The sequence below is a fragment of the Rattus norvegicus genome, chromosome 4 (genome assembly GCF_021556685.1).
Source record: "Rattus norvegicus strain SHRSP/BbbUtx chromosome 4, alternate assembly SHRSP_T2T, whole genome shotgun sequence".
NCBI lineage: Eukaryota > Metazoa > Chordata > Mammalia > Rodentia > Muridae > Rattus > Rattus norvegicus.
In genome coordinates, this window is record NC_141537.1 from 151,910,896 (window position 1) to 151,924,650 (window position 13,755).

General features: G+C 44.1%; 1 protein-coding gene across 4 annotated transcripts; it reads right to left on the reverse strand.

Annotated features, from left to right (window-relative positions):
* Positions 1–2,446: 2,446 nt before the first annotated feature.
* On the reverse strand, positions 2,447–9,923 carry Zfp422 (zinc finger protein 422). 4 transcript variants are annotated; one of them, XM_087657898.1, is made up of 2 exons: positions 9,782–9,923; positions 2,447–4,622 (listed from the first exon to the last, which is right to left on the reverse strand). In XM_087657898.1, exon 2 carries the CDS (start codon positions 4,526–4,528, stop codon positions 3,815–3,817), a length of 714 nt encoding a protein of 237 aa, XP_087514024.1. In that variant the 5' UTR covers positions 4,529–4,622; positions 9,782–9,923; the 3' UTR covers positions 2,447–3,814.
* Between the last annotated feature and the right edge of the window lie 3,832 nt (positions 9,924–13,755).

A 13,755-nucleotide genomic window follows, 5' to 3' on the forward strand; every position in this document is an offset into this window, starting at 1 on the left:
GGAGTCTGCAGAGTTAAAGACACATCAATAATGCAGTGATCTCATAAGCACTCTTCTATACAACAGGCCTGCCTGGATTTTCAACATATGAAACAATGGAATTATTTTCACTCTTTTTTGAGACAGGAACTCGCATATATTAGGCTAGCCTCATGTAGCTGAAGGTGACCTTCTGTTCTCTGGCTTTCATGAGAGGCAACCCAGTACTAGTTTAAGACACTTCCCTCCCTCCCTCCCTCCCTCCCTCCCTCCCTCCCTCCCTCCCTCCCTCCCTCCCTCCCTCCCTTCCTTCCTTTTTTCTTTTTCTTTCTTTTCCTTCTTTCTTTCCTCTTCTTTCTCTTCTTTCTTTTCTTTCTTTCTTTTTTTCTTAAGATGGGAGGTAGGGAGACCTTCTAGACACTTCTCTTTTTAATTAGTATCATTTGGATAAATAAAGAAAGAAAGAACCTGGCATTTGGGCATCTGTTTCCTTAGTAACTTTGTGTTTGTATATGAAGTCACCTGTACCTAAGAAATGAATGTTTGTGGTCAACAGCACTCTGGCAAAGTTTCGTAATATGTAAGAGTCCTAAGATTTTGATTTTCGTCAGTGCTATAGATTATCCTAAGTTAAGGGTGTAAGTTTTGTTTCAAAAGTAGAAAGTAAATACATAAAAGACTTCTGTGTTGTTGTGTGCAATTATGCTAATTGCTGCTGGCTCCCTCATCATTCCTCTTGTATTCTACAAGCCTTCCATGATAGAGTGGGCCATCTGTCTGTCTGTCTATCTACCTACCTATCATCTACCTATCTACCTACCTATTATCTATCATTTATCATCTACCTACCTACCTATAGTTGAAGGATACCACAAATAGGACTGACTGAATTTAACAATGGGCTCCAGATAGACTTGGCCTAGCAGTCATATCTGCACCCCTCTAACATTTGCCTACCTCTAACTGCTTGGATTTGGGATTAATACCTTAACATGTTACCCTCCCACATGTAACCAGACAAACCAAGGCAGACCTCATCCCTGTAACAAGGGAAAATCAAGCTCACACTATGTGATGTCTTCTGTCTTCAGAGTGAAGTGTTTGGGGGTGGGTGGAATGGTGGTGTTAAAATTCAAGTGGAAGTCATGGTGGGGCTAGTAGAACTCATGTGTAATGCTGGGTCTGGTAGCACTTATGTGTAATACTGGCCCATGGAAAGCCCAAGCAAAGGAATGAATTTAAGGTCTGGGTTTCACACCAAGGCACCCTATCAGGGTGCCAACAGAAATGGAGCCAGTCATGCCATTTCTTCCAGCAGTTATGAAGACAACCCCTATGCATGTTTACCTCCGGCTTCTAAACCTCATTCCTATTTCTACTCTGCTTCTGCCATTTGTTTCAGGACAAGCCACTCTTAGCCTTACTCTACACCTTCCTCACTGGGTGGAAAACATTTTGGCATACTTAAAAACCCACAAGAAACACAAACAAAAACCTATGGAGCACCTCTTTTCCCAATAAAACATGAAGTCAAGGAGTCTGGTGGAGTTGGGATGTGGCTTGGTAATAAGACCTAGACCACTATGCCTAGATGTGGGAAGAGGCAATACAAGAACTGGGTTGGTAAACACTTGACACCAGAAACTCAGCAGAATACAGGGGTTGAGGAGCAGTTTTCTTATAGAATGAATCTGTATTCCCAGAGGTGATGTCTACTAGACATGTTGGTATTTCTATCAGTATATTTATTAATTTTATACACCTGTGATCTCTCAGTTTTATTGACATTTCCAAAAAGAAACACAAAGTACACTGGTCACCAAAGAAGACTCCCACAAATCAGTGTCTTTGATGCCTGTCAGTTTCAGGGATTTCAGAATACTTACAAAACAAACTACATTAAAATCTGAAGGCTTTGTTTTAATAAGAAACACAGATGGATCTATTGGATAAGAGTACAAGCTATCAAAACTACTAGAGAGGCCTCATTGTGGTTGTCATCAGAATGGGCAACACATAGGACTTAAGAAAATGTTGTTAGTCCTGTGTGCCCCTCCTCTCCTAGAAGCTATGTCAGATACAAACCCAAGACTGACAGATGCTCGCAGGGCCCCATGGATGCATCCCTGCTACAGAGACTGACAGATGCTCACTAGAGTCCCATGGATACATCCTTGCTATAGAGATTTGGCTACAACAGGATGTCAAGGATTGAGTCTTTTATAAAAGATGTCTGCAATAGCCTTATACCATGTTGGATACTCTGTTGGATGTAACTATTGTCCACAGGCCACATGCTAAGGATCTCCATAAATACAGGTGGTGGGGATGGTGGTGGTGGTAGGGAGGGAAGGAGGAAAAGTTCAATTCTGAGGAAAATCAGAAAGAGCAGAACAAGTCTTCTAAAAGCTGTGATCTGTTTTTTAACTCACTGGAAACAATCTTCCAAAAGAAAGTAAGATAGTAGTACGCAAAAATATCTCAATCTTTATTTTGAGGATAATTGTCATTAATACAGGAAGAAGTGAGATTATAAAAATCAGAAAACATTAGCATTCAATAAACAAAAACTTGAACTAAGGGTTAACTAGGAACTCAGGCTTAGCATTCGAAAAAGGATGTCCGCTAGTCTTCTTAAACAACTGCTAAAAAGTAAAGAACAGTTAAGTTCTAACAGGGCTCCAGGAACTTGTAGACACACATCTGTCTCAGTCAGCGGCAGTCAAAGCTCAGTCTATGACACTGTAGTTCTTTAGCCAGAAGTAAGTCAGGCTTTCTTGGTAACATAGTTTATTCATGCAGGCCCTGTTTGCAAGAGAACAAAGGAACGCCAAGAGGCCACTGGCATGATTCAACATAAACCATTCCCATTTCAAGAAAGCAAGAGGCAGGGCATCAGCATCGCAAGTAATGGTCTTAGGAGGAGGTCTGCAGTTTCTCACTTTGGATTCTTTGAAATCTCTAAGAATATGGTAAACAAAAAACAAACAAAAGAAAAGCCACATGGAGACCTTTTCACCCCTTCATTAAAGCATCAGACACTATGACAAACTTATTAGTTAAAAAAAAAAAAAAAAAAGAAGCCAAAATCCTGTTGTTTGGCGAAAAATGGATAGAACTGGAGAACATTACAGTAAACACAGTAAAGCAGATGTGGAAAAATAACCAAAGACAATTTCTGTCATTCACAGAATCCAGGGTCAACAATTCAAGTGGGAAGGGAACTCTCTGGGAGGAAGAAGAGAACCAGGAGGTGGAGGTGAGGGTAAGAGCAATGGATATAATCAAAGCACATCATACAGATACATCGTACACATTAAAGAAAACGAACTCATTACTTCATACAATATACGCTAATAAAAAATACAAAAATCTATGAACTTGAATGCATTTTATTATGTCAAATACTGAATCAATGCTGATACTAATGGTTAAAAAAAACTACAAAACATTAAAAATATAGTCGGTCCTAGAACTTGAAAACTCATTCCTTCTCTTTAATGATTTTGTATACAGAAATTCCTAAAACCAAGAGTAATCATTGGCACACCAGTGAATCATGAAAACATGACGCTTTTTATCAAAACGTAGGGAAGAAATTTCAACTGAGGCCAAGGATGTTAAATTCTTACCAAACTTTTTTTTCAGTTTTCTGCTCCATGTCACATAAATTTACTTATTTATTCTGAAAGGAAATGAGGATGGCTAGACTCAGAGTTTCAGCCCATTGTCATGAAACTCCTGACATCTCCATGCTAGGGAGGACCAGTATCTAAGTGCTCTATCTACTGTAAAGTGTCCTCCCTCTTGGGAGAGGCTTTCACCGCTACGAGATTCACTTCTTCTTTTTGAAAAGGCCCGAAGCGGCTCCCTTTACCTGGCGGAGCCCAGCCACTGCCTTCCTTCCTTTACCACGTTTCCAGGACACCGGGTGAGTTTTCGCCCTGGCATTTTTACCCCTTTTATGTGACTTCTTTTCTTTGTGCACCTTCATGTGCTGCCTCAGGTGGGAGCTCTGGCTGAAGCACTTGTCACACTCCTCGCACTGGTAGGGCTTTTCTCCGGTGTGGGTTCTCTGGTGCTGAATGAGGTGGGAACTCTGGCTAAAGCACCGGCCACACTCATCGCAGCAATAGGGCTTCTCCCCGGTGTGAATCCTCTGGTGCTGGATAAGGTTGGAGCTCTGTTTAAATCTCTCTCCACACTCGTCGCACTTATAGGGCTTTTCCCCCGTGTGGATCCGCCGATGCTGAATGAGGTTAGAACTCTGAAAGAAACTTTTCCCACAATCGGCACATTTATGGGATTTCTTCCCAGTGTGGATCTTCTTGTGCTGAAAAAGAGTGGAGCTCTGACTGAAACTCTTAGAACATTTAGTACATTTGTAAGGCTTCTCATCCACGTTTCTTCTCCGTCTACTTAACCCTGAGTCGAAGCGAATGGCCACCCCCCATTTCTGTCGCTGGCGGGCTGTCTTGCGCTTGCTCTCATAGGTTTTTCCTTGGCTTGCACTTCGAGAAATACCCCCCTTAGGCTTTCCTAACCTCATGGTGAGCAGCCAAATGTACTGACAAGAGATTGTACTGTCTTCTGAACTTCTGAACTAAGGTCTCATATCCTAGAGTAACGCAACTCAGAATTTTCTGTAGAAGAAAAAGAAAAATACAGATCAACCGTTAATTCAACATTAACACCTCTTCGATCTGTCAAAACTGCATCCACATTTAAATCAAAGCACACCTAGTACAAAGGAAATGAGCGCACTTTTAAGAGACAAATGCTTGTTAGGGAATTCTAACTCCAGAAGTTAAGCTTAATAAATAACATCATCAATTTGCAATCTTACTGAGTTTGGACAGGCAAAAGAGAAGATGAAGATAACACAGATGTGTTCCGGAGCAGCCACAGAGGGTATTTTTGAAGGACTAAGAAGTAAAAGCAAGATAAAGGCTTAGAGGGAATAGAAAAATAACTGCAAAAGCCGATCAAACTCTTTGCCACACAGCATCTCATGTCCACATCGACTGTGCTACACTTCTCATTTAACAGCTGCTAAGACATTCAAATTCAAAGGAAATGAGGGATTAGATTCTATTTATTCTTATTTGTTTGGCTATTTCTGTAGATGATAACCTAGAAAACTGTGTCAAAAAATAGAAGCTAATCAGTTTAAAAAAAAAAAAAGTAAAAGTTTCCAAAGAGTTTTATTCAGAAAATACTAGGTGAGAAAACTCTGAAGAAATGTTTTATTCTATTTCTAAGACTACACTACACCAAGAAGAAAAGAGCAATCAAAAGTTTTACATTAATTGTATTTGTTTACATTTAAGGTTGTCTGGAGGCTGTCAAAACAACCCCTTACACACACACACACACACACACACACACACACACACACACACACACACAAATAGGTGACAGCGTGGGAGGTGTTCAGGGCTGCAAAGCCAAACTGTTAGTGGACTTTCAGTGTTGTAGGCTACTTAACCTACCCTACGAGCAATCAGTAACTGTCCTGAGTTTCCTTGCATACAAGCATTTAAAGGTAGTAAATAAAAACACAAATGACACGTTTCTTGTCTTTTTCTTCTTCTTCTTGATTTTGTTGTATAATAACTCTCCAAGCATAAGAGTGCTCAGGAACTTTTCCGGGGTGTTTAATAATTCTATCTGCTGTAACTGCAGCAAGAGAAAGGGCAAACTGCGTATAACACAGATCTAGAGTAATACCTGCCCATTAACCGTCCCCGTTACGTACGGACCGTTGTGTTAGGTACAATCGCACTAAACAGAAGACGGTGTGTGGGGTACCTGGTACTCAATAAACAGCTATAATGGTAATCATACACTTTCAAGCACATCTTTTTAAATACCGAGGAACTCACGACTGGTTGGAAACTGATGGATTATGAAATCTACCTATGGATGAAATAGTCAAACTTACAAGTAGAATTTTATACAGCTTTATGCTTTTGCCTCCGTTTGTGGATTTGTAAACACAAGCACAAAGCTCCTTTAACACACCCGTCCCAACCCAGGAGCCGCCTCCGGGCCTGTCCGAACTCGGGGAGGGGGGATGGGACGGGGGAGGTGGCCATCGCCCCCCTCCTCTGAACGCCAAGTCCGGTTTTCTGATAGAGGTCCTCAATAGAAAGGAGGCTCCGTAAAGCTGGGTAATGGAGCTCCAGTACGGGGAACCCGTCTAACTGGCATGCACCTGCTTTCTCACCCATTTACCAGAGCAACAAAGCCTCCCCGGCTCCCTCCAAGTCGCTCACAATGGCCCGGTGCAGCCTACGCAGTCGTACAATGGAGTCTTTCTCCGCAGCGAGCCGAGGCGCTCAGGCCGAGACTGACCCCAGGCCGAGGCCGCCCGCCCGGCTCCGTGAAGCGCCGCAGCCCGACCCCACACCGGTCCAGGCCGACCCGCAGGCCTGGCGCACTCACCGTGCAGGCCGCCACGGTGCTCGCCTCCCGCCTCGCCCGCCGGAAGTGCGAGCTCCTAGCGGAGCTGCGGGCCGCTCTAGGAAGAGGCGGAGAGACCCTCTATGGTCCCCAGCCCAGCCCACCGAGTCCTGCGGCTTCTTTAGGCGGTCCTTTTGTATTCCTCGCTTACCACTCAGAAGGCAGACCCACGGACCGCAAGGCCAAGTACCCGCTCTCTTTCTATTCCGGTCGAGCTACACAGAAATTGGCCTTTGTTAGATTCTCCCCACCCCCCAAGCTAGCCCGTCCAACTTGTAAATTGCATTCTTAGTGCTGAGTATCTAGTATAAAGAAAGAACATCAGCCTAAGGTGTAATTCATGTTTTTTGTTTGTTTGTTTTTGTCTTTTTTTTTAAATTATACCACTAAAAAGTCCCGTGAATGAAGTTCTGAAAGACATTGTCCGCACAGGCTGACTGATTAAAATGACAGTGGTGAAGAAAGGTTGGGATGTCCCAGGTCCAGAGGGTAATTACTATTCATCTCGGGCTGCATTCGTTCTTTGTCCACTTATGCGGAAGGACGTGGAACTTCCTGTTAGATAAAACACCTTTGGAATGCATTACACAAAATCCCATTCTCCAATCAAGAGGCTAAGAATAATACTATATTAGATAACATTTACAGCTCAGATGTCTAAACCCACTTCTCTGCAATGTATTTAAAAGTATCTCGATTTATGGCTTTCTTTGTTCTGTTACTGTCAAATTTTCATGAAACCAGTTGCAGGTTGAAAGGTGGAGTTTGGGTAATCTAAATCTGTGTTCCCTGGGCCATGGTCACTCGTGTTTGGATCCAGAATAAAAAAACAAAAAACAAAACAAAAAACAAAAAACAAAAGAAACCTCTTATGACTTTGAAGTGAGGGCTGTGGTTTTGAATCAGTCACTCCCATCAGGGGAAAATGAATGCATTCGGTATACTGGGCAGGAACCCCAGCTTGGAGAGGAAGTTTACTCACGTTCACAATTCGAGTGAACAACTCAGTTTTGGAAAGGCACACATTTACCTCCTTCCCAGGGGAGAGTCCTTCCAGTCTAATGGCTTCGGGTTTGTCACATTGCTGCTGACTCCCCCACAGGCAACCACTGATCCTGGTATCTATAAATGCAACTTCCCACCAAGAAGCTGCATCGTCTGCGGGGCTGGACAGATAAGTGAACTTCTGTGGTTCATTCTGTGTTGGAATGTTGCAGGTCCGGAGCCCAGTTACAACACGTTTTGAGGTATCTTTAGCCACCAAAATAACCACTACTTAGCCCACTTCTGTCAGACTCAACATCCTGTGACTGATAGGTAAAAATAGGTTTGGGGATGTGTTAATTTAACAAAACTGACTTTTCTACAATAAGAAGTCCAAGAGTCATTTGATAGGCAGAGGCCTGCAGCTGGGGTTCCTTCACATTGCTGTAATCACCCACTCCATGCTGCCACTGGCGTGTTTCAAAGTGTCTTGATATATAACTTTCTTTAATCTATTACTACAAAACTTCACGAAACTGCTTCCATGTTGGGGCCTGGGATGTGAGGCAACCTAAATCTGTTTCCAGACCATGGTCATTTATACTTGGTCCCAGAATAAACTCTCTTGTCCCATCTGAAGTAAGAGCTGAGGTTTTACATTGAAAGATACAGCACTCCAGAATTCCAGGTTCATATATCCAATTGCCTGAGTTCCCTGTTTGAATGTTCAATGAATTTGATAGACCAAACATTCCATCCCTGAGTAGTCTTCACACAGCTGTTGACAGCCATGCCATCACTCTAGCTGCTCAAGCCAAAAATCCCCAGTGTCATTCTTGTCACATTTTCCCCACTCTAGACTTACAAACAACCTTTCTGTTACCATCTAGGGGTCTTGGCTGGATATATTTCCTCACCAACTAAAGAAATAAAAGATGAGGGTCTGGAGAGATGGCTCAGTGGTTAAGTGCACTGGCTGTTCTTCCAGAGATCCTGAGTTCAATTCCCAGCAACCACATGGTGGCTCACAACCATCTGTAATGGGATCTGATGCCCTCTTCTAGTGTGTCTGAAGACAGCGACAGTGTACTCACATATACAAAAAGGTAAAACAAAACAAAACAAAACAAAACCACACAGGAACACTGGAAAAGGACGTATCAATTAAAGGACCAGTTAAAGCCAGTGAGAAATCAGGCCCCAGAGGCAGCTACTGAAAAGCATACAGAAAGAAAGACTCTCCATAAGGTGGAAAGGGGATTAGGGAATTAAAATCCATTTTCCTCATGTGGGGCTTTTGAGTGTTTTCGGTTGCCTGGGTTGAGTTCTCACTCTCCTCACTTCATATTGGTTAGTGTCCTGATTGGTGTTATACTAACTTGACACAAGCTAGTAGCATTTGGAAAGGTCTCTCACCTGAGAAGATCCCCCCACTCTCCAAGGCCTGCCTGTAGGCATGTCTGCAGGGCATTTTCTTGGTTAATAATTGATGTAGGTGGGCCCAGCTCAGTGTAGGTAGTGCCAGCCTGGGCAGGTGATTCTGGGTGTTTAAGAGCACAAACTGAGTGAGCCCTGGGGAGAGCCAGCGGGTAGCAAGTCTCCTTGGCTTCTTCATTAGATCCTGCCTCTAGGCTCCTGCCCTGCTTGAGTTCCTGCCCTGGCTTTCTTCAGGAATGGACCCTTACCTGGAAGTATGAGATGAAATAAACCCTTTCCTCCTCAAGGTGCTTTGGCTATGGTGTTTATCACACCAATAGAAACTCTAACTGAGACAGTCAGTTTAGATGGAGAACAGGGAGCCGACAGACCCACAGCTTTGGGTAAACACGCTCAGGATTGGCCTTGAACATCGGAACAGCCTGGGCCGGTCAGCTACAGTGAGGTTCCTACTGCAGAAGAAAATTCCACCCGGCCTCTGCCTCAGGTCAGAAAGGTGAGGAAGAAGCTGGGAGTGAGCCTCTTTATTATTTGTCTGTGACCCTTTTCCATAACTAACTTTCCCCTTCCTAGCAGGGACCTCTCTAGCTCCTCATCTCTCATTCCCACAGATTATTCTGGGCCTGTCTTCACAGTATGTTCAGAACCGAGCCTCTTTCTCACAACCTCCACAGAGCTTCTAGTGACAAGTATTCTCTCAAAGCTCAGTGTGACCCTCTAAAAACCAAGTTAGATCATGCCTTTCCTGTGTCCAAAACCTCCCAAAGTCTTCCCGTCTCAAAACAAAAGCCAGTGACTGACTGTGGCACACGAAGTCCGACGCGGTAGGGCTAAGAGCCGTCCGCGCTCAAGAGGCCGCAGGTTCTCAGTACACGTTTGTTGCATCAGTGAACTGGTAAGACGCTTCTTTACTTACTTCAACATTTTCCTCATTCTCTTCTAGCTGCAGTCCCACAAAGCAGTGCTCACCATATCTGCCTTGGCAGACATGTAAATGAAGGCCAGCCCATCCCTTCTGGAGTTCGTGTCTCTGGCTAAAGAGTTCTGGCCAGCAGAGGGAGCTGTTTCTGCAGATGACCGAACAATGAACTTAATGATGTCCTCATCAAGGTCATCAACTCAGTAAGTCAGACACTGTGTGAGCTTTATCAAAGAGAGAATGAAATAACGCACAACTTTGTTCATTTTAGCTTTAATCAGCTTAAAATCACCTGAGAGGAAGGACATGAGGGATTTACCACATCAAATTGGCCTGTGGATATGTCTGTGGAGAATTCTCTTGATTATTAGTTGATGTAGAAGGACCCAGACTACTGTGAATAGCAGCATCCCTTGGGTAATATTCTTGGACTATATAAGAAAGTTAGATAAGAATGGGCCTGTGTGAAAGCCAGCAAACAGTACTCCTCCATGAATTCTGCTTCAAGTTCCAGCCCTGTCTTCCCTCAGTGACGGACCTGGTGGCTGAATAAACTCATTGTTCCCCTAAATTGCTTGCAGTTTGTGCTTTATCACAATGATAGAGGCTAAACAGGAGCAGACGCTTTGTGTAGCACATGATAAACATGATTTATTGTTAATTTTATTACTAAATTGTTGTCTTGTGTGGTTGGTGCTGGTGGTGAGGTGAGCTGGTGGAATAGAGAAAAAACTCAAGAGCAAAAATGCACTGGGACTACTAGTCAGGAACGCTAAATCTTTGTTGCCTCACTGAAAGGTAGAGCATCCTTCTTTGCTGTATAGAAAAACACCTACACCGGCTACAGAAGGCCCAGAGGGATTCGGAATAGGCAGGAAGTCAAGAGTGATGGAGTTTTTAAAGGAGACAAATGTCAGGAAAGAAAGGAGCAAAGTCATGGTGAATAGAAAGAATGGGAGGGAAGCCTGGGGAGAGGCCTGGGCCAGGAAAAGACATGCCCTTCTTCGTGTGTTAATATTACAGTATTCTGTTGTTATACTTCAGCCAGCTACTGTGTAAAGAACTTTTAAGGTCTTTAATACTGTCAGAGCGTGGCCATAGCAGCTGCCTGGGACACCTTTTTTGATTTTTGTAACTCTTGCTTATAGGGAGGGGGCAATTCTCAGAGCCCCCAGTGTAGCAGTTCTCAACTTATGGGTTGTCACAACCCCTTTTGAAGTTCAATGACACTGTCAATGAAGACCTTTGGAAATATCAGGTATTTCCATTGCGATTTATAACCGTAACAGAATTACAATTGAGAGTAACAATGAAAGTAATCATTCCGGTGTGAGGGTCGTCAGAACGTGAGAAAGTGTATTAAAGGATTGCAGCATGAGGAAGGTGAGCACCACTACCCTAGAGGGTGCATCTCCAGATAAGGACTTTACTAGGGGACTTAAACTGGCCAAGAGTGGATGGAGGTGACACAGTGGCCCAGAAGCAGCCTTGATACACATGCTCTTTCCCTCCGTTTCAATCACATGGCTCAAGGAGTTTGGGCATCCAGGATGAGAAAACATGTAGAACTGAGCCACACAGACACACCATGGGCACTGTATAGCCCCACCATTTCTGAGAGACGTAAAGTCTCCTGTGATGTTGTCTGGCCTTGTTATTGCAATAAAACTATGACTCTCAACAACCTTGAGAGAGAGGGACTATTTTCTCTCCCACTTTACTGATGGAGAAAGTGAGGCAAGTAACTTTCCCAGTATAGATTTCAGTTTGACATGACCATGGACATGTACACCATAACCATCATATTGCCTACCAGCTGACCTTGGCACACATCACCAGTCCTGTAAGACAAGCAAAGCTGTTAGGATACCCAAGCATTCTGTGCTGGTTACTGACACACAATAGTTCTTAACTGATATGGGACATGTCAACAGCTTTAGAGAAAGACGTGGTATATACTGGCTAACTGCAGCCTACCCTTGTCTGGAGTAGTGTATAAACTTCTTACTCCTACGTGAGATATACAGATCCCTCTGCCTGCTGCTTCACACGCCATGGAAGCCATGAGTCCATAAGTTACGCTCTGCACTCTGGGGTCTATCTGGGCCTGCCTTTAGTTTCATATCACCTTCTGCCTTCTGGCAGCTGGTTCTCATACACGAGGACCAAATGTTGTGAAACACCCACATGGACACACTTAACAGAGTCAAGTTTTGGAATCATGTTGTGTTTAAATCATCGATTAAATGATGAAAACCAGTCACAGGTCGTCCTTCGATTAGACAAAGGGAGAAGAGACAACGGGTAAGAGGAGAAGCCACAGCCTGGACAGCAGGCAGATTTTCTTTCTGGGGAGTGTTAGCTCAATGGCTGTAGCTTCTCTGGAGATCTGCACCACAGGGGCCACTTACCCAGAGTGGGTTGGGTATTTAAAGAGCTCATTGTGGAACAAGAAATCTAGAACAAAACCAACAACAACAGCTGAGAAACACCCTAGCAAAGGAATTTCTCTTTTCTGTGGTTTTGTTTCTTAGACCCTGTTCTTCACATATGTGTTTTGGTACACATGCAGGTGTACATACATGTACACAAATAAGCACTGTATCAGTGAGGAGTGCTTGGCAGAAGTTCTGTCATTGGCAGAACTGACCCACAATCCAGAGACAGCAGGACGGGTTATTGGAATGCCTGAGTATAGGAACAAATATACTCTGTTTCCCTCAAAGTGGGTTCTTCAGCCCAGGACTCTGGACAATGAGTCGGTTAGATAAGTCTGTTTGGTAAGTCTTGTTTCCCTTGGGCTGGATGAAAAAGGAAACCCTGGGAATTCCCATGCTCTTGGATTAGCAGAAAACCTTTGTTACAACTCCACTGGAGGGCACAGAGCCCCACCTCAGGTCCTGTGAGGCTCCCAGCATGTCAACAGTTGGCTAATACCCAAGTGCCGTTCTTGGGGCCTAAATATAGTACATGCATCTGGTTGTTTGTATGTGTGCTACCGCTTGGCTGTGACCTAACAGACTTCCTGCTTGCCACTGATGAGGGTTAGAGGGCCTGAGGACCTGGCAGTCAGAGTTCCCCTGATAAGGACGTTCCATGGCCTGCCTCCCTGCAGCTGTGCTCACACAGCACAGTTGGCCTAATTCCAGTCCCTACTAAATCACCTGAGTAGACTACATAAGCCCTTTCTCCTTTCCCTGGGACCAAGGAGCCAGATGTATCCTGGGAGAAAGGCTTTGTTTTGTCAGAGAGAAAGGCCAAAGGTTACTGCTTCAGAAAAACAAGTCTTCCCCCTCTTGTTTTCAATCTGCTCTGGTCATTTGTTCTGGACAAACAATCCTGTTTATCCTGCGCTCAGGACTTGTGCAATCTTGTAATCATGCTGATTTCATCCTGTGCCGTTTATTATTCTAGGCTCTGAGGACAGGCCTGTTTCTGAAGATGGTGCTTTCCGGCAGGGATCTTTATCTGTAGATACCTTTATCATCTGAGAGGCGGGGAACACCCCAGAAAGGCTGTGACCTCCATAGCAGATTGTAGCCCTAGCTCACCGTGACGTCTCAGCCTCCATAGTCTCAAGTTCCAGGGTTGTTCTGCCCCACAAAGGCTGGTCTCCAGCTGCCCTCAGAGGGCAGATGAGGCAAGGTTGGGCTAACATTTGTGAACACTTCACAAGAACGCAGCAGAGGACACTGCTCTGTGCAGTTTTCCCTAACTATGTCATTCAGAAATTAATTTTGATAATATTTCGAATGTAAAATACCTTAAAAAGCCTTAGCTAGTATTTTGACAGCTGTGAAACACCACTGAGCTGGCTGCCACTTCCAGGGTATCCTTGTCAGTGGTTCTCCCAGCACTGAGTCCCTGCGTCAGCACAGAAGGTGTCTCTTGGCCTACAGTACCCTTCACTTTTAGCTGTCTGCTCAGTATCATGCTTCCTTCTCAGGGGCTTAACTGTCCCCATGTCTACT